At 35.6% G+C, this 22,161-nt stretch overlaps 2 protein-coding genes across 4 annotated transcripts in view; one reads left to right on the top strand and one right to left on the bottom strand.

Moving 5' to 3' along the window:
- Positions 1–10,138, bottom strand: part of jmjd1cb (jumonji domain containing 1Cb) — a 148,455-nt gene extending 138,317 nt beyond the window's left edge. For all 3 annotated transcript variants that reach the window (XM_079845838.1, XM_079845839.1, XM_079845840.1), the window contains exon 1: positions 9,798–10,138. In XM_079845838.1, coding sequence (XP_079701964.1) covers positions 9,798–9,932 — 135 coding nt within the window. In that variant the 5' untranslated portion in view covers positions 9,933–10,138. The remainder of the gene's footprint in view (positions 1–9,797) is intronic.
- Positions 10,139–14,024: 3,886 nt separating this feature from the next.
- Positions 14,025–22,161, top strand: part of reep3b (receptor accessory protein 3b) — a 46,808-nt gene continuing 38,671 nt past the window's right edge. The window contains exon 1 of the mRNA XM_079801758.1: positions 14,025–14,350. Coding sequence (XP_079657884.1) covers positions 14,319–14,350 — 32 coding nt within the window. The 5' untranslated portion in view covers positions 14,025–14,318. The remainder of the gene's footprint in view (positions 14,351–22,161) is intronic.

Genomic DNA, 22,161 nt, shown 5'->3' with positions numbered 1-22,161 from the left:
AGAGAACATCAGGGCTGTATTCAACATCAGCCATGTTCATTACAGATCACCACCTCTTGAACCCTGTGATGATTGAATGACTTCCTCATTTGAATACGTCAATGGTTGAATTTTTTTTTCTTGTCAGAGATAAGCATCCCTTGGTCGACATAACAAGGAGAAAGCTGTCTAGTGTGGGGATCACGCTGAGTCGTGGCAAGACCTCAAACATCTGCTAAAGGTCAGGTTTCCACTGTATGGAACCAATCAATGAAGCCCATAGAGCTTCCAAACAAAGAATAGTGTTTCACACGAGAGAAGGAACCTTGCCCTTCATTTAAAAGACACTGATTTTATGCACTCAGTAATCCCCTCAAGGCAAGACAACCCACAATCCATTGGACAACCAACAAAAAGACATGTGAAAGTGACTGAACTACATTTGTCGTAAATTGGGGTATAAGTTGGATGTGCCTGCTCATTCTCTGTCGTTGTTTTTGATCATATAAAGCATGGAAAACAAGTGAGGAAAAGTAATCACCTGTTCTTTGATAAAGCATCAGAACAATCATTTAATGATGCAATATTTCATCAATCAGAGAAAGTAGGGTGTGGGCAGTATGACCCATTTATACATTATGAATCTCATTTATACATTATATATATAATAACTTATTTCCACAGAAAAAAACAAACAAATAAATGGCTTTACATATTAATAATCGTGTGGTAATGCCTATTCTAGATTTTCTGGATCTAGAAAAATAAGTATTCTACAATTAAAATTCTCTCTTTCTATTTGGACCTCAATAAATTAATGCAAAAGATATTAATCATAATTTAATGAGTATGGCATCAGTGCATTAACAGCTTCACAATATGTACCGCAGCAGCTACGACTAAATGAACTAATATTATAAAATGGATAGGCCTGAATCTCAATTCTGATTGGATGGGCCACATCTGTAGTCTCTGACCCCGTTTACACCTGGCATTATCATCTGTTCATCGGATCACAAGTGGTTACATACCTGAGGACATAAATTCTGCTTTCAAGTGCAAGTTACATAGTTGCTTGAACGGCATAAACAACTAACACCCCTTAATAACTGCATGCTCTATCAGCTGACACATTTCTATTGCTGCACGATACACACTGTCACACAAGCTAGCCGTAATTCACTGTGGGACATTCAGCCACTACAAAGAACAATACTGGCTGAAAAATGTAAAAATTGGCACATGTTTGCATCAAAGGTTTCTCGAGAGCGGCAGACACAGTTCCACCACATGATGAATAGACCAGATTTCAGCATTGTTCCTGGACGATCCTTTGCTCGCAGTAATTGCACTCAAATTTCCCAGGAGATTTTCGCTAAATCTAAAGTGCAGCAGCCGCATGCGGTGCCCTACATGCCAAAGGTATGTGTAGATGTGCGTGTGTGTACATCTGAAAGGCTGTCACGGCTCCAGGCGTGTACACACCTCCCACTGGGCCTCTCTTTAAAGGTGTGTCATGCTCCACAATGCCGCCTCCAGCTTGTGGGTGTTGCTTTTTAGCCCCAGGCAAAAACAAAACTCAATAAATGTGGGCTCTCAGCAACCTCCTTCAGATCCTGCCAAACAGTCATGATGTTGAGACAAACTGAGGCAAAACAACCACTTAGACTCATGTATATTTCCTTCCTAAACTGGGTTTAGAAACAAAGGTCTGAGCAAAAATTCTTTCAGTTACACTTTATTTTAAGGTGCCCTTGTTACATTGTAATTATACATTTAAGTACCCAGTCATATTAAATAAATACATAAGAATTAGGGTTTAATTTAGGGTTGCATGTAATTATGCATCATTTACAGTTATTACTATAGTAACTACATGTAACGTGCAGCAAGGACACAGTAAAATTAAGCGTTACCACTCTTTCTACTAAATCAAACTGCATTACGACACTTTCTCTTCTGCTTTCCGGTGTCCACGCAGCACTTCCACATGCATCCTTGGGCAATAACATGTGTGATTACTCAAAGAGGGAAGTTGAGATATACTCTCTAATATTGCCATCCGGAAGTGGGACAGTATTTCTCAAAGCAAATCACTCATGTCGGAATCATCCATGCCCCAACCGCGTTACCTTTATGAGCCAACAAGAGTTCACTTGTTTGGAGTGAATTTAATTAAGAACACATTCCAGCGGGCTCGCCAAGTAGCATAACTGCCACCTCAGATGGAAGTGCTAAAAAAAGCCAAGCTCTTAGAGTAACAGTCCATTTATTTGATTTGTGAAAGTATGCGCTGAAAACGAATATACAATACAGCCTAAAAGGCAGACATCTGGTTTCGCTTAAGAGCACATTCAACAAAAGCAGAGAAGGATCAGCACAAGGAGATAGGGCTGGAAGCCTGCGTTGGCTCAGTGGTCCATTCCCGCCTACAGAAAGCCTTGTTTGTGTTTCATTTCTGACCGTTTGCTGTCTTAGCTCAAGCTAAAAAGCCTCTACCGTCACAGAAACCCACATTAACACTTCCAGTGCTTCCGGAATTACAGGAAGCCCCACATAAATTGAGCAAGAGAAATAAATTTCCCTGCTTTCTAATGCGAGTGTGATTCAGAAATAGAGGAATAGGCTCTGTGTGTGTGTCACTGCCGAGCATAACAGGATATATGACACTACTTACTCATTGCATCACCCCAGAGCAATTCAGACCTCCATCGCTAATGTGTCTGTACACACAGAGAGAGGTCAGCCAATGCGGCTGCAATAAATGCACTAACATACTTTGATGTTAGACTGTACCGATATCCTAAATGATTTCACCTGTGTACGTTTAGCGCAATTAAATGCTTAAATATGCATAATTGCACTCAACCGTTGTGTAGTGCAGCCATTTCACAGCAAGACATAGGCGCTGTTCCAAAACCTAGTGAGATGCCTTGCTGTCTGCTTCCTACTTGGGCAGCATCCTAACTGAAGTGGCACTGCATAAGTAGGGGTGTGCAATATGGAACGTCTACGAAGAAACAAACAACAACAAACGTAATCCTAAATGTTTTTCTGAGCCGAGAATTTTTATTTCAAAATCCGTGCCTGAAAAATGTTGACTCAGACGCAGTTTAAGTAAAAAGAGCCTGAGAAAAATGCATTGTAGTGATTCAGTGGACCTCGTTTATCAATTTAACGTAGAAACGAGCGCAGATCCACCTGTCTGCCAATACCATCGTACAAAGTCATATTCTTACAACTTATGTGTATGTTAAGTAAAGTGAGACAGTACTTTTGTGTGTCAACCAATTTTGTGAAATACATTTTTGTTTCTTAATTTATTATAATTGTAATAATTATGTATACTGTGTATATAATAATACTTATTTTAGGATTTAGGTCAAATTCCTAAAAAAATTAGGTCACAAGTTAATGACCATGGGAAAATGTGGGTAGCCTGGGGGCATAAATCATCATAATAAAGGTTGAAAAAAAAAACAACCCTGGAAATCAGTTTTTGGGGACAAATATTGTCTCGTAGTGGAAAGGTTAAATTCTATCACTGTTGTGAACTAACCAGCACACAGAATATTAAGAATATGAAATTGGGAGTCAGCTGTCCACGGCAGGCCTAAACCAGCCAAAGTACCAGCATAACATCAAGTCAAATCAACAAAATCCAAGAAAATAGATATAATTATTGGCAATATCACACCCCTACACAAAAGTGACCAATTTGAGAGGCAACAATAACCCAATGAATTCAAACACACTCATCAAATGAAGCACATGGGAGGTTTTTGATACGCTTACATCACAATACTCTATTAAGCATAAAAATACAGAACATACGCGCAAATATAGAGTAAAACAGTCTATTTGAATAAGATTTAATTATATTTATGTTTTGGTATTGAATTAAATATATTCATAATATACATTTTTCTTGCTTTGTCCACCATATTGAATTTTTATGATGCCATAGCACCATATTTGCTATCATAATATTTAACTGATTTAGTGTTGTATCAAAATTCAACTAACAGCATTAACGTTCACAAACAAAGGATTCAATTATGATTTGACCCTGATCTTCTGATGCACGTATAACACAAGTCCCAGTTGGTGTCCAATACCCAGATGATGCACTAAACTAAAGAAATTAAGTGTGGAACGTACTTTATGTACTCCACTGTCACAGCTTTCCTTACGTAGTGATAAGGACTATCAGACTATGACGTTGGATGGCAAAATAACCTTATAAAAATAGTAAACAGTGCATAGTATAAACGCACAGGGAGTCAATTCCCAATTCTGTCATGTCAAATGCGCTGTCCCGTCATCCGTGCTGCATCCACTGCAGATAATAAAATCTGTCTGTTTCTGCATTTGAAGAGTTAAGCGCAAACCTGCACGGTGATTCACACCGCTGGACTCTTGTTGCTATGGGATACAGTCCAATCACTGGACTGAGATGCGACTTCATCTGTATGTTAAAAAAAACAATTGCAGGATTGAATTGTCTGAAGTGCCATACTTCATGATCTAGGAAGTCACCACAAGACTGTACATTTGAAACGACATCATTATGGCTGGTCTGGTTGAACACAATAGAAAATACTGAGGCGGATGTACAAAAACATCAATTACATAGTGCATAGTATTGCTACAACAATGAAACAGTGTTGAGTAAACATTGTCATGTAATTGTTCTGGTAACAGAGGAGCTCAGTAACATTTGAATGGAGGGACGTTTTTTCCAGAGAGGCCTGGCTGGTACAGGACAGGGGTCAGTCCAGGTTAAACAGGATAGATTTCAGGAATAGCATGCGTGTCACATGCGGAGGGCTAAAAGCAGTGTGACATTATTTGATCTTTTTTTTATATTTGTTCAAATAATTATACTGTAGGTGAATTACAACCTGCGTTTTAGCACCCTTGAAGGCACTTCGGGAATGGGACAATTTGTAGGAGCATTCCAAACGAAAGTGAAGGGCCATTCCATAAGTCCGTTAGAGGAGGGAAAATGCAATGGTCACTTCAAAGAAGTAATTTAATCATTTACGGTCATGTTCTGCCCTTCAGAGTGAGTCCACTGACTTCCCTATTCCGATTGGAATTTGCCCTGTATATCATTATTTGATATACAGTATGCATACTGTGCATATTCTGCTAATTTCTTTTCTATGCACTAAATACTCCAATTGAGCTGGTTCACAAATATATGGTATACAGCCAGAGGGCAATGCACAGATTACCGTATCCCACAATGCAATCAACTTGGCCTTATAATGCCAAGCAGAAATGAAGCAGAAACATTTCATCTGTGATATTTAATCTACACCAGAGCTGCGTCTGAAATCGCATACTATGTGAGTAGGTACTACATTTAAATTTGAACTTACTTTTGCGACCGTTAAAAAGGTGCGTTCTATATAGTATGAATGAGTGTAGTATGAATGTAATCTGGACGTTGTCGTTATCATATGACCTACCAGCGTCAGTTTTGTCCCTTCACCTCTCCCGTCCCGTCCTCTCCCGTGGACTCATGGGATAGTAAAGTGTCCATCACACTTCAGAATCTCGCCGGAAGTAGTAGTACATCCAGGTATTTTTCACCTAGTGTTTTTCGAATACTATGAATTCGGACATAATACTCTGTTGCGTACTGTTTTCTCGCATACTCTATCGTAGGGAAGTATTAGATTTCAAAGCTAACCTTTTTTTACACTAAATTAGACTAAGGATGAAGTAGCCTATGTATTTTTTTCCTATTTTTATGACTGGATTCTATGATTTCATCTGCGTTTTCAACATCATGGAAATTATAGGGCCCTACCAAACAGAACCGCAAAAAAATATATATATTTTCAATCAGGTTTCTTGCACGAACAAACCGTAAGTATGCTGCAAGTATCATGCTAGTATTCTATTTGGATGTTTATATTAGGCCAGTCGCAATAATCAATATTTCGATATATCGCACAATATATGTACATGACCTCAATAATTTTTTGTGAATTTTTGTTTTGCAATATATCGCCCATTATGTTTACATGATAATAAATGTGACCAACATTTTACTCGATTGTGCTGTCATCTTGTATGTTTTCAGTGACGGAGGCGAAAGTGGTTCTCGGGCAGTTCCTTCATACACAGAGCGGTTATTGTCAGGTGAAAAAAAAGCCACCATTTAAGGCGTTATAGTGTTTTCCTGACAACTACTGACAGTTTGGAAGAATACGCCCAAACGGACTTGATTTCAAAGCCGCAATCCCCTGTTCCGGTGCACATATAAATGTCAAGGCAGAATGACGAGTGTTAAAGCCGTTTAACAAGGGAAAATATTTATTTGCTATTTATTCAATTTTTTTTATTTAGGATAATATATTTTTTACCCATAATTTCCATGATCTAAAGAATTAAAAGGTTGTCATTTGAAAGTGTGTAGGTCTACTTGCATTATTATGCTGTCATACTAGGATTATATATTCAGTGGCATAAAATAATCTTAAAATGACAATAATATCGTTCATCGCAATTATTTCCGGGACGATACATCGCGAAACAAAAAGTAGTTATCGTGACAGGCCTAGTTTATATAGCCACGGACTGTGCACAACAAGGTTCAGTCTTAAAACCCAACGCTCAATGGAAGGTTTTTGCTTTTCATGAAAAGGCAGACAAAGAATGTACAGGAGAGACAGGGTCTATATCTAACTCAATAATAAAGTACAAAAGTTCAATGTTTTTCCACCTCATTGGATTCACTTACGCGGCGTCCTTCAGCACTCCTGGCAAACTACTGTCGCAATCCGCCCCCGAAAGGGAACACGCTAGAATGCTCTGCATTCAGGTTAACGCTCCCGGCCACCTTTAATGTTTAAACTCGAGGCCTGTCAGCCATAAACCTCTCCCGTCGATAAGTGTTATATCTCTCGTTCTGAACCACTATTTTACAACCGCGAACGATTACAAGAGGGGTTCTTTATATTATGTAAGCCTAATCCACCGACAATTAAGATAGGAAATGTGTCATTGCCTGGCCTCAGACAGAACGCTTGTCATTCCCAAAGTAAAGGTGCACAAAGGAAGAGTGCTCAATAAATCGTTTTAGAGAAGATATGGAAACGGAGGCTCACTGTCAAAGGAAAACAGTGCCGGTTTTAGTGTCAGTCAGACTGAACAAAGAGCAATCTCTCTGTAGGTTAACTCTGGTTCAGGGGAACGGCTGAACATAGCGGCCTTTATGCTGTGCTGCAGTGGGGGAGGGCGGTGAACGACCACCGGTCTCATGTTACGAGCTGTTTTCTTAAGCCACAAATCACATGGCCACTTCCAGCTCTTTACAGCCAGTTGTTGCCAATGTGATTGAGGGCTGTAAATGGACGCTGCATTGGTATTTTTTGCAATCAAATACTTTTCCATCATCATCCCTGACATCTTTGTAAATAACAGTGGTGCGATGTCACAGGAAAAAAGCAAGAAATTTCACAACTAAACGATGTGTGATTTTGGGCCATTGATAGTACTTGTTTACTGTGTGCTAAATATATACACAGCACATACACGGTTGTACAAAAGTCTGCTATTTCATGAGCACACTTATGTAAATAGACTAGACAATGTAAAGTGTTTTAGATTTTTACAATACTTCAGACTTGGACTATAAATTAAGCAATAATAATGGCTTTTACAGTAATGTTTCTCATTTTAGTGTCATTTATTTGTAAATTAATTTTAGTGTATTTAATTGTGTTGTTGTTGTTTAAGTGAGAAACATGTTTCCATGTTACCATATTCGATTTTCATTTCCTGCAACACACAGACTACAAGCTTAATTCTCTTACTTTTCCACAAAAAAAAAAAAAGCCAAACAAACAAAAGTGTTTACAGCTTGAACTTTCAGCTGCAAGGCAGCCATTGAGTGTGGAAAGTTCTGTGTGCTGATTAGCAGCGGTACAGTTGGTGACCTCAGGACACAGCCCTGAAAACAAACGGCCAGCATACTGTACACACTTACTCTATACACACAATGACAGGAGCCGCTCCATTCATCTCCACCACATGAGTGCTGTCTTACTGATCAAAGACCACGCAGGATTTTGCTGCAACTGGATAAGAAATTAGTGTAACGGCCTGTCAAAAGTTTTAAAACATTATACTTTTGGAATAAAGTCTTTTATGCTCACCAAGGTTACATTTATTTAATCAAAAATACAGTAAAAACAGTCATAATGTGAAATATTATAACGTTTTAAAATAATTGTTTTCTATTTTAATACATTAAAAAGTGTATTTATTCCTGTGAGGGCAAAGCTGAATTCCATTCTTCAGTTTCACATCATGATCCTTCAGATTTAAATGCTAAATAATGCTGATTTGCTGCATTTATTATTAGTAGTAGTATTATTTATCAATGTTGAAAACAGTTTTAATGACACCATGAGGATACCATTTTCAAACATGTGTGGTGAGATTAAAAAAAAGAGAGAGAAATTAATACTTTTATTCATCAAGGATGCATTAAATTGATCCAGAGTGACAGTGAAGACATTTATAATGTCAAAAAATGCTTTAATACATTTAATAAATAAATGTAATAATTGCAAATGCTTTCTATTCATCAAACAATCCTTCGGGGGGGAGTATCACCATTTCCACAAAAAGTTAATCAGCACAAATGTTTTCAACATTGATAATAATAATCAGAAATGTTTTTTGAGTACCAAATCAGCATATTAGAATGATTTCTAAAGGATCATGTGACACTGAAGACTGCAGTAATGATGCTAAAAAATTCAGCTTCACATCACAGGAATAAATTACACTTTAAAACACAATCATATAGAAAACAGTGCTTTTAATTTGTAATAATATTTAGCAATATTACTGTTTTTTACTGTATTTTTTATTAAATAAAAGCAGCCTTGGCAAGCTTTATTTTATTATACATATTTCTACTGTTATACCCTTGACTTAAAATATGTCAAATGTTTACATTTTAAATTGCATTAATATATTATTTGATATTTTATGATTTATATATTAGTGGGGATGTATTTGAAGCCAATGTAATCACAATAATTGAAATAGTTTATTCCATTAAAATGTCAATAGGAAAATTAAATAGAGGGGCACATAATACACTAACTTGTAGATATAAAATCAGTTTAATTAAAAAAAATACACATTTTAGAAATAGGGGTAGAGACCTATAACCACGACAAACTACAAAAAAAATGTATGATGGGTATACATGTTATAACATTTTACCACAGACAAAATAATTATCTATAAATGTTACGGAGGACCTAGGAAATTATTAAACTATATATTCATGAATGAAAACATGGAAGAAAAAAATTGTTTTATGCCCCTGGCCATTTACACAGATGTGTTACATTTGGTCCAACTGTTTGCAAAAAAATAGATTGCAAAATTTGCTATCATGGTTACAACAAGCTTGACAAAGGAAAAATACTATAAATAAGGATTTAGATATTTCAATGAGAACTGAAGCTAAAGAAGACCCTTAATTAAAATTCTAGTTACTTGTCACAAAGTCAGCCTTCAAAAAAAAAACACACAAAGAGCAAATATTTCAAAAGGTATAAAAGTCACAAGCTGACAACTAATATTACAATCCACCACCGTTGACTGAGATCCAAACATAGCTCTACTACACGACTCCATTGCCTGACTGACTTCCAAGCTTTCCATGTACCAAAAGACCAAAAGCTGACGTTTAACAGGCTATTCAAAAATGCCATAGTCTCAGCAAGACCTCCCGCTCCTAATATGTAATTTTCGCAGAATGTTAGCCGTTGTCTTACCGTCAGTTCGGGATTGTCGTGGTCGCGGTGAGTGACGGCTCGGATGACTCCGGTTCGCCATGACCAGCGCGCGATGTGCGCGGGCTCCAGCGGCTCCTCTCCGCTCACGCACAGGAACCGCTTCCCGACCACCATGGCGAAGAACCCTCAAAAACTTCAACACTCGTACCCTACCTACCACACATTTACACCGTCTAACTGCGTTCTGAACAAAAAGAAAGAAATAACCGTGATTTTTTTCGCCTTTTGCGTGTCAACCGCAACCCGGGGGATTTAAATTTCTCTCAGCCTCCACCCGCGAATGGTCGCTCTCGCGCTCGTGAAACTGAACACTAGACCGTATCACTGTGAACGTAAAACTGGTATCCCTCCGCCTCCACAACTCACAAGTCCATGAAAACCGCAGCAGGGAGATTTCTACGTCCGCCAGACAGATTCATTCTAACTACTATACGCTAGTGTGCTGAAAATAGTGCTCAGTTGTTATTGTTGTTGTTTTTGGTTGTTTTTTAGCAGGCTGCGCAGGAAACAAGAACATAAAAACTATCTATCTATCTATCTATCTATCTATCTATCTATCTATTTTTATGATTTTTTTTAATTTATGAGAAAATCTGTATATTTTGTAGGCTATATTTCTAATTAATAATTATATAGGCTATATAATAAATTATATGATTAATACATATATCATTAAAATATGATTGATATAATAGTAAATATATGATTTGGAAATGAATAATTCTATTAAAATACACAGCATATGTTTATTTTCATTCTGTCATTCAACCATACAGATGGAAATCTGATTTCCTTCATACATTTGCAAGTTTATAGACCTGTGGGCTGTTCGTTGATGAGCACAAGAGGAGGGCTGATATAGGGAAGCATATCCACCATGGGACACAATCAGTCCGTGCACCTTTAGGTCAGAGCAGAAGATGGAGACAGATATCTCATGGCTGAATCACAAATCACAGAGAGCCGCTGAGATGATTGTTGGTCCTGCAGACACTCTTTGCTTTGTTGAATGCAATATGGCACACTTCCAATTTGCAGCTTCTTGAACATCGGAAGCAGCAGTGGAGAGAATGCCAAAAAATAGCACACAATAGTAATACATTTTTCATATTTCTTCACACGCAGTGTTTATGTAATGCGTAGGCCTAATTACAAGATGCAATGTACTATGATTGCATGGTTGCATTTATTCACTTTAATATAGACCCATTATTATGTCAACATTAAACATATTACAGATGAAAGAAAGGATAGATGAAAGAAATAATTACCTTCTGCTAAGAGTAAAAAAACGTGTTATTATATTAACCCAACATGTAGGCTATACTTAAAACACAAAGAGAAAATCAGATGCTTAACACCTCAGATGTTTAATTAGGCTACACAAAACTGCAAGACGCAGAACATCTCTCTTGATAGGAACAATAAGATAGAGAGACCACAATTCACAGATGTCATCTGTTGGTGGATGTGTATGCCTTATGCTGTCCTTCTTTTCTTGGAGAGATTGCTATTATATTCAGATATAGATATAATGCACGAGTATTGCTCAATATGAAAGAGGGAAATATAAAAGAGGGAAATTACCATTTCTAAAGATTGGGATTCAGGAACTTTTTGCATATATATATATATATATATATATATATATATATATATATATATATATATATATATATATATATATATATATATATATATATATATATATATATATATATACATATATATATATATATATATATATATATATATATATACATATACATATATATATATATATATATATATATATATATATATATATATATATATATATATATATATATATATATATATATATGTATATATATATATATATATATATATGTATATATATATATATATATATATATATATATATATGTGTATATATATATATATATATATATGTATATATATATATATATATATATATGTATATATATATATATATATATATATATATATATATATGTATATATATATATATATATATATATATGTATGTATATATATATATATATATATATATATATATATATATATATATATATATATATATATATATATATATATATATATATATATATATATATATATATATATATATATATGTATATATATATATATATGCTAATATTTTCTTAAATATATACTTGAAGGAGTGTGTAATAATTATACACAGGACATACACATGTATTATGTAAACACAAACTTTTATTTTGAATGCGATTACAGTTTTTCTCAGTCGCTTTAGTACATTTATCAGATCAGAATTGAAATTCTCAAAACTACCTGTTCAATCTTCACATCATTGTGTCACTTGTGCACATCAAAAAAGCAGTTTCTCATTTCTGTGAACAAGTTGCAAATGCTTTGGTACAGCATGCAAATGATTATGTACAATTCTCTGCTGTTTTATACATTATCAATTGCTTATGTCATGTTGATCAAAATGTATGTTGAATAGTCTCACCCCCCACAACATTTAGGAATTAGTTCATAGTATAAGTCTTTACATGCAAAATTGTTGAACAAGTTGTCATAATATGTCAAGCATATTTCTATAAATTTCCAAGACATGGCTAAAGTTTTAATGACAATTATTGTAAATTGTAGGTTACACCTTTGTGTATGTGGGAGTGTGATTGCAAGAGACTGGACAAGGTTCACATTTACGCAATTCTCATCCACATCACAACGAATATCTTTAGAAAAACAGTCTAATGGAAATGTATAGAAATATGCTTGACATATTATGACAACTTGTTCAACCATTTTGCATAAAAAGACTTATGCTATGAACCAATGCCTAAATGTTGTGGGAGTTGAGACTATTCAACAGAGACCCGTTATACAGTTTTTCTCAGTTGCTTTGACATTTCTCAGATCAGAATTGAAATTCTCAAAAACTACCAGTTCAATCTTCACATCATTGTGCCACTTGTGCACATCAAAAGCAGTTTCTCATTTCTGTGAACAAGTTGCAAATGCTTGCTGTCTTTTTTTTTTCTGTATCGCAATGACATGGTCTGTCAACAAATTACAAACAGTAAAAGCGTTAATGTGAATCTTGTCCAGTTTCTTGCAATCACACTCCCACATACACTAAGGTGTAACCTACAATTTACAATAATTGTCATCAAAACTTTAGTCATAGTTTACATCAGAACATCCCTCCAGAGTACACTGTTATATTGACAACATGACTGAGCAGTTTGACTGTCTTATCTGTACACAATGACACACGGTCTTGTCATTCTGATCACAGACACAGATATTTACTTTTGAGAGATGAACTAAGGATTGAGCAAGAGACTGGCTTTTGCAGGTAATCCATGGCGTTTTGCAATTTGTACGAATTGTTTTGAGAAATGCACTGTTTTGCAAATGTCGAGGATGATTCGAGAAATGTACCAAAGCGCCTGAGAAAAACTGTAATACATTTTGATCAACATGAAATTAGCAATTGATAATTTAGGAAACAGCAGAGAATTGTACACAATCATTTGCATGGATGTACCAAAGCATTTGCAACTTGTTCAAAGAAGTCTAGGGTTAAAACCTGTCAATTTTGACCTCGGATCCTTTTTAAGAATTAGATAGATAGATAGATAGATAGATAGATAGATAGATAGATAGATAGATAGATAGATAGATAGATAGATAGATAGATAGATAGATAGATAGATAGATAGATAGATAGATAGATAGATAGATAGATAGATAGATAGATAGATAGATAGATAGATAGATAGATAGATAGATAGATAGATAGATAGATAGATAGTAGGCGAAGTGCTGTGACAAGTCCCAGTTAGTGTAGTAACACGTAGCAATGGTGTTGTTTTTTTGTTAAATAGAATACGTAGATAGAATAGAAATAGAATCGAAACAAGTGTTAATATTGACCTAATAATGGGTCGAGTAGGTCGACACAACATTCCCCCAAACTGCTTTTGCATTAGAGCCAACAAGATGTAAGAGTTTTTATTTTCAACGCTTTTATATTTGATTGGTCTGAACCCCATCCCGGTGTAAATAAACGTATCAGCATCGAATGCGATGAGAGTTTGGTGTTTGCGTATTAAAAACACGTCACTTAACAAACATTTTAACCAGCCAACCAACGCCTGAGTTTCATGTAAACAAATCATATTAGCCAATCACGTAACAGGAAAATCCGGCCCTTAAATCAAATTATCTCTGACGTCAACGTGAAAGCGCACCTTTTACAGAAACGGCATCGGTGTTGAGAGCAAGAAGAAGATGGGCACAACAAGAGTGCCATTAGTTTAACTAATACTGACTTCATAGTTAGTTTTATACGAGATGTTCGTGTATAATACCGAGTAATGAACGAGCGGAGGCTTTTAGGAGACCGTTAATGTTTGTCTTCGTTTGAAGTTGTACACTGAAGTTGAAGTAAGGTTAGCTTAGCTAGCATCTCTCCCTGCTCGGCGCAATCCTGAGGAAAATATGGTGTCCTGGATCATATCAAGATCTGTCGTGTGAGTTGAATCCTCTTTTTTCCATACATGTAGTTTATTTTCGAAGCTCGGGTTTTTAATTCGCTCTTAATTTGACTGGTTAGCCTAGTAGCATCCATGCTTGCACATTGAAGATTGTAAACATAGATTTACGTTATCCTTTTCTCGAACCTATATGTGGTCTAGTTCAATTGTTAAATTAAAGCGTGGTACGTTTTTTTTAAACCTGCCTTTTGGGAAGGATTCTTGTTATTTGTAAGAAAAGAACCAGAAGCAGCAAGCCAGTGTTTATCTGTTAAGTATCTAGTTTGCCATCATAAGTGAACTGCTGTATGTTCTTGTGTTAAATATTCATATGGCAGTGGACGTGTCAGTGAATGTTTTTGTGTTGACGCTTATTACAAAGATTTTTGTTGGGACTTTTGTGTTAAGGTGGAGCTGTCATAAACTTCTGACTCATCTCGCTGAACTTTTCCTCTCCCTTATGTTAACTTATGGTTGATGTCATTCGACAGGCCTGAACACGTATAGAAAGAAAGTTTTTACTTTTCCCCCAGGCACTCAAAAAGCATGTCTGCCTAACCTCATTCTTTTTCTTTTTTTTCAACATTAGATGTCTCACATAATTTATACCACAGATGTACAGTTTTCTACTTAATCAGTTCTTTAGTTCTTTGATATCATGACTATATGACATCAAAATTAATTTGTTTAGTCCATTAAGGAAAACAACATTGTTCATAGGTTAGATAACTTGCGTATTTAGTTTACTAACTATTTAGCTTTTTACTAGGGGTGCACCGATCCGACTTTTTCAGTCCCGATACCGATACCGATGCCTGGGCTTTGTGTATCTGTCGATACCCGATACCGATCCGATATATTGTTGAATTAATAATAAACTGTATATCTTCCACCTTATACCTTCCTTGAAGAGACTAAAGGCACCAGACTTTACAAACTAAACATAACTAAGACAAAATAACAGATGTATGTAAGGTGTTGAATTCTTATTTATTTAAAAAACAATTGTGCATTCAAATCTAAAATAGAATGTAATCTAACTTCTTTAAATAAATAAAATGTAGCAGTGGAAACAAAAAACAGTGTATTGGTCAAACATACAATAGTAATCTGACAGTTACCAAACATTTTTTACACTACAGATATTTGTTTTGGTATATAATCATATCAATATTAAAAAGTAGCATTACAAATTAACAAATAGTCTAATTTTCTACCATATGCAATTTAATAAAAATTTTCAGCTAGCTAATAACAACTTTGTTCTGGTTTCACCTCACTCCAGATTAAATGATTGTAGGCTAGGCCTATTTATTTTACTACACATTGTCAACAGAAATAAGATGAAATACTGTTGATAATTAAAAATAATTCTTACTACCCACTCTTGCTAAAATGGGTAAGCACACTTGTGTTCTCATTTCAGTTGCGTTCTGAGTAAATTAATAAACTGAGTTCATGAGTTCAGTGTTGGACAGATCAGTTGTTCTGGCCAGTCGTTAAAATGATTCGGTTCAAAGGAGTCATTAGGTCACGAATCGGACATTAGCAGACGCGTTGTGTGCGAATCCCGTCTGTTAGAACATCGCGAAAGATGTCAACACACAGAAAACACTTCATAACTGGATATAATTTGTCTCCCGCTTATTGAAAGTATGCTTTATGTCAGCTGGTCAGAGAAGAGTCAATGTTTTTTGAGCGCAATTCACACCCAGTGATAATTCAAGGACAAAATTGTCCGAATGTGTCACGTGCAACATGGTTTCGGTCTTCCGAGCTTTTGATTTGGACTAATATGTGAAATATGAGAGCGAACACTGATTATTTTGAAGACCCAGAGAGCGCGCGCGGGGGAGGAGCTCTCAGATCGGTCTCTCTGTCACGCAGTCACAAGCGCAGCATCTGTTCTACATCACTCGTAAATCACAATAACTCATCAAATTAGGCTTTGGCCGTCAAAAAAATGTCAATGCAGGAAAGACCCTGACTTTGCAGTAATACCCTCGAAACAGCGACGAACTAGTTGGCGTGGCAAGCGTGAAATATCTCCTCCACACAGCCGACTCTCTGGCTCGCTCCCTTCTAGCATGCGACACAAGTGAAGCTGACGAATGACGTAGGTTCTGCTGCGACGGAAAAAAACACCTGGATCGGCTTGTGGATCTGTTAATTTTTCCGATCCCCGATCCAGCTATTTTGTCAGTATCGCGGCCGATATCCGATCCTAATATCGGATCGGTGCACCCCTACTTTTTACATTTACATTTAGTCATTTAGCAGACGCTTTAATCCAAAGCGACTTACAAATGAGGGCAATAGAAGCAACTAGAACAGTCAAGGGCAACAATATGCAAGTGCTGTAACAAGTCTCAGTTAATCTAGCACAGAACAGATTTTTTTTATTTTTTATAAATAAATTAGACAGACAGAAAATGAATAGAACATCCGTTAATAATTTTTTACATCTGTTAATAATTAAGTTAATAACTTTAACTCCATTAATAATTTTTTACATCCGTTAATAATTAAGTGTATAACGTAATAAACGTTAGAAAAGTTAGACATATGCTAAAACAAAGTACAATATATTGCACCCATTTAGACTCAATTTTTTTAACTATAATAATAATCATCATTAAATTAATAAAACAACAATTATTAATAATAAAAATGTCATATTGGAATTTTTGTTGTAATCTGTTTTTTAATGTACTATTGTGTTTATATTGTGTTCATAAATTAATAAGTATATAAATTAATAATAAACAGTGTAAATCGCTTATTGAACACTCAAACATAAAAAACAATCCGTCTTAAATAGGGGTGTCACGATTCGATACATATCATGATACTGAACTCATGTTACAATATTATTGCGATACTTCAGTACTACATTAAACAACTATACATAATGATGTACATTGTAATAATGCAATGAGGGAATATTTCTGGGTCCTTATGCCAAATGTCTTATGTTAACACTAAAAAGTGAATGAATCTGAATTATTATAAATATTCAGTCAGTGACAGAGTGCAAGCATATTCGTTTAAAATAATTAGACAAATTAGACATATGGTAAAAGGATAACAAAAAATGTACTGTTGATTTAAAATGCTAAATTTTGTATTATTGGGGTGGAAATGAACAGGCTTTGACTTGGTGCTGGTAACGCAATGCACAGGACAATGTATGTAAAAATATTAATGATTCTGAAGCTGAAAATACAGAATTATTTTAGACGAATATGCTCTCTGTCACTGTCTGAATATATATTTAAAATAATTCCGATTCATTTACTTCTTACTGGTAACATAAGACATTTGGTATCAGGACCCAGAAATATTCTCTCATTGCATTATTATAATATTCATCATTATATATATTAGTTTAATGTAGTACTGACACTAAAACTCTGTAAACTTGAAAAATAAATTCTCACATAGTAATTTTCATTTTGGGTGAATTATCCACGATGCATATTGTTGCATTTTTGTATTGCGATAGTGTGACACAATATATTGTTACACCCCTAGTCTTAAAACATATCAGTCGATCTCTACAACAAAAACAGCACATTTGCCTTTAGGGTTGGAAAGATTTAAATGATTGTGTCTGTCCTTGTTTGGTAGCTCATTTGCAAACGGCAGAAAGAGGATCATTTTGGTTTATTTTGTGAACAAAGGCACATTTTCCAACGTGGTCCCCTTATGTGCAAGAGTCACTAGCAAGCAGTTAGGAGGCAATGGAGTCAGTCAGAGAAACCAGCAAGTCCCAATTACAGTCCACCTTGCTAGTTAAAGGTTATAATTCTGCGGTTCGGATTTTACAGCGTTTACGATGTAGAAGTTCAAATATAGGACAATAACTTTAAGCTTATGGCAAGCTGATGAGAAGTCAAGACCATATCGTCTGTTTGAAATGATGCTGTGGGCTTATGTGCTGCGTGGACACTTTCAGGGCTGTGTTTTGTTTTCCTGGTTTGCCATTTTTCCATTTGAATTTTAAAGCATTAACTGTACATAATAAACACACAAAACTCTCACTGGTCTTTAAAATGCGGTAAGCACTATGATGTTAGCAGGTAAATGCTAATGTTGAGGAGAAAATGTAGCAATGTCTGTTAACCTCATGTTAGTTCAGGGCTCCAGACTAACTTTTTTCACCAGGAGCACAGTGGCCCCCAACTGAAAATTTTAGGGGCACAACCAGAAAATTTAGGGGCGCACACCGTAAATCAACATGCTAACCAAATCTACTAATTTCCAATTTTTAATTTCGGTTCTTTTTATTATACTTTACCGTTTACCGTAATATATATATATATAATTTTTTTTTTTTTTTTTTTTTTTAAGAAAAAAAAAACATAATTAAGAACATAATTAACATGGCTTTATAATCTGAAAAGTAAAATATCTATAGCAAAAGAAACAGCAATGTTTGAACAAAAATATAAAACATCTATTTGTAAATGGACCAGTGTGCAGGCATTCGGAAGGTCTGCTAACATTAATATTACTTAGAAAGAACAAACCTACAATAAAGTAATGAACTGTAAAATAACACTGCATAGTTTTCACTGTATAAATTGATAGATTAACGCTTATAAAAGCTAAAGTTATTCATTCAAGAGATGTGAATATTTTCTATTTGCCTTTTGTTCGATTTGAATGAATGGCTCAATCGTCAGCAGGTTTATTAGACGCTGCCCCTTTAAGACAGAACGCTGAACTAATAATATCATATTCTCCTATTTCTCCAAACTATTTACGCCCATTTAAGATATAAAATGTTAAAGTAACTACTCTCCAATCCGGTCATTCTGACACAGGCTATTTGTTGTGTATTTGATGGTTTAGACGCGCACACAAAGCCTAAAATATTAAGTGCAAATCGGTCCATTTCACAGCACACACACATAAGCCGCCTTGAAGTTGGAAACAGCGTCTCTTGCGCGGATTATTGTGCATTTAATAGCTCTTTATTATCAAACACATCCCGCAGTTTAGCAACTGTAGAGACTGCAGTTTACAACAATCACTGATTCTGACGTTAAGTTTAGGTTTAGGGAGAAATGACAGCGCAAGGCTGTGAAGGGAAGGAAGTCGCGCTCGACGGAACACGGCTATAGGAATAGTTTTACCTCATATCATCTTTTTATAATTCTTGGAAGCCGAAATCGAAAATAAAATAAAATTAATATCACAGCACATCCCTAAAGTTTAAGCAGACTAAACTTTTGTGTAGTTCTCTTGGCCATCGTCACTCATTAAGCTGAATGTGTGTTGCGTTGGCTGGAGCTCCACGTGAGAGCGCTCGCTCGCTTTCTCTCTCTTCTGGATTGCGAATAGCAAAAATCCATCACGGACAAATGGTTTAATATTATCTCATATAGAAACGGCTGGCAAAGATAGAATTTGCCAGATATAACGTCTACCAATTATAAATAGTAAGTGTATTTTATTAATTTCTCCAGTACCGACAGCAGGCAAATTTAATGGTCGCACATGTGCGACTGGATGTTAAATTCAGTCGCACACTCTCAAATTTTAGTCGCAAAATGCGACCATTTGGTCGCAGTCTGGAGCCCTGTAGTTAAAGGAGTAGTTTACCTAAAAATCATTTACTCACCCTCAAGTTGTTCCAAACCTGTGCATTTCTATGAATTTCTTTGTTCTGCTGAACACAAAAGATGTTATTTTGAAGAACGTCCAAATCCAAACAGTTGATGGAACCCATTGACTTCCATAGTATTTTCCCCCTTACTATGGAAGTCAGTGGGGTCCATCAACTGTTTAGTTCCCCATATTCTTCAAAATATCATCTTTTGTCTTCAGCAGAACAAAGAAATTCATACAAGTTTGGAACTTGAGGGTGAGTAAATGACAGAATTTACATTTTTGGGTCAACAATCCCTTTAAGCTGGCCTCTGAGAACAGGTTTGTCCTCATTTTCTTTACTCTGGATCATTGGTGTTTATGCATCATCTTTTAGAGCCATTTGTCTGATTCCTAAATTTAGATGCTGTGACTGTTGTTTTTTAGCTTCTACTTCATTTTTTTTATTTCGAGTGTTTTTTAGGGATGCATCAATCATAGCCGATTCTGATTGCCGTTTTTATACTGGCTGATTCTTGCTTGTTCTTTTTTTCTTTAAACAAATGTATTTGTTTATTTGCTCTATAACTGGCAAACTGGCCTTAAACAAAAAATATCTGTAGCCATTCAAATTAGAGACGCAGCTTTTTAATCATGATTATAATATCCAAACAAAGATACTACACGCAGCATGAGCAGACAGTTGTTTTTTATGTAGATTGTATGATTTCAAGATTTAAAGCAAAAACAGAATGGTCTGACTAGATTTTGTGAAATTACGCTACATGAAACAACTGCACCCTTATAATATAATAAACTTATATTTCTACTTTTTCTGCTAAACAAATCTGACTTTACAAGAAGAATTATATGCAATTAAGATTTACAATTGTGAATGTCCTGTTTCTTTTATACAACTGTACTATAAACTATAGGGTTTTTGTTTTGCGCTGCCATTGAAAAAGGTTACAAATTAAACCAAGACAGAATCTGTTGTAAAATATCAGCCCTCTTGAAATGTCTCTTTTCCAGTTTTATTCCATTGCAGAATGCAAGCTTTGGAGGCTACATCTTGCATTGTTTTTAATTCATTGTAATATTAAACAGTTCAAAGGCCTAATGGCTATGCACCTTGTCAGTTTAGGCAAAATACATTTAGTCCCAAGAGTTGAACCATATGTGCTTTAGGAGACTCTCAACATCTGGCTCAAAGTAAGTCAAACCTACAGCATCATCAGAGTGAGCATTGCCTTGCCATTTCTTAGCAGGAAACTCAAAGTTGACCTAAACCTGAGTGTCAAGGCCCTTCTGAAGATTTTATTTTTTCAGCTGCACACCCTGAGAACGATACCCTGCTACACAAAAATACTTTCAAGACCACTCAGTGCAGGTCCCGTTTCCTCCTGGGGCCCACTGGAGGAAAACCAACTCCTTGTTGTGAAATCAATGAAAGACTGATGTGCAGCACATTTATTTGTGTTTCATAGGGGCCGTGCAAGCTCTTTTGTGGGAGGAGAGGCCACAGGCAGACAGTGTGGAGATTCAAAGCCTTTCAACGAAGTGATTGCTAAACCTACAAGTTGAGCGGACTTTATGGCTTTATTGCACACTGTTAGGGCTGGGCGGTCAGACAGTATATACCCTGCAACGATAGAAACCTCTTAACCGGTAGAGCGGGATGTGTTCCAAACGAGTAAAGAAGGGGTAGAACCTGTTATTAAGGGGTGTTTGTTAGGCACAACACAAAGCAGAGTTTAGTTTATTGTTGCCAAGCAGCAGCTTAGTGCATGAATAATGAATTAATGGTATATGCAGTGACAGGTGTGAGTATATCAATCTTTTATTTTTAGCTCAAATGTTACGTAATGTGTAATGTGAGGCGTATTCATTTGTTATTAGTCGTATCATTTGGCTTGCAACCTGGTTCCAAATAAATGTTGAAAATAATGAAATGAGTGACTTTTATAAAGAATTTAAGCATTTAATTGTGCAAAATTGTGCGTTATTAATATTATACATGAAATAAGTCTGACAAAACACACTGATCCGTATTTTACATACTGGCAAAGAGGATAGCTTTTAATATTCCCCCCTGCATATTTAATTATTCATAGCGCCAAAGTCTTTTCTAAAAATATGTGTATTTGGGTTTCCATGTCAATAGAATGATAAATGAGTCAGCAGTAACTTACATGACTCATATCTAAAAATTT

The sequence above is a fragment of the Gobio gobio genome, assembly GCF_949357685.1.
Source record: "Gobio gobio genome assembly, chromosome: 20".
In the NCBI taxonomy this organism is placed as follows: Eukaryota; Metazoa; Chordata; class Actinopteri; order Cypriniformes; family Gobionidae; genus Gobio; species Gobio gobio.
This window is presented reverse-complemented; position numbering and strand designations above follow the sequence as displayed.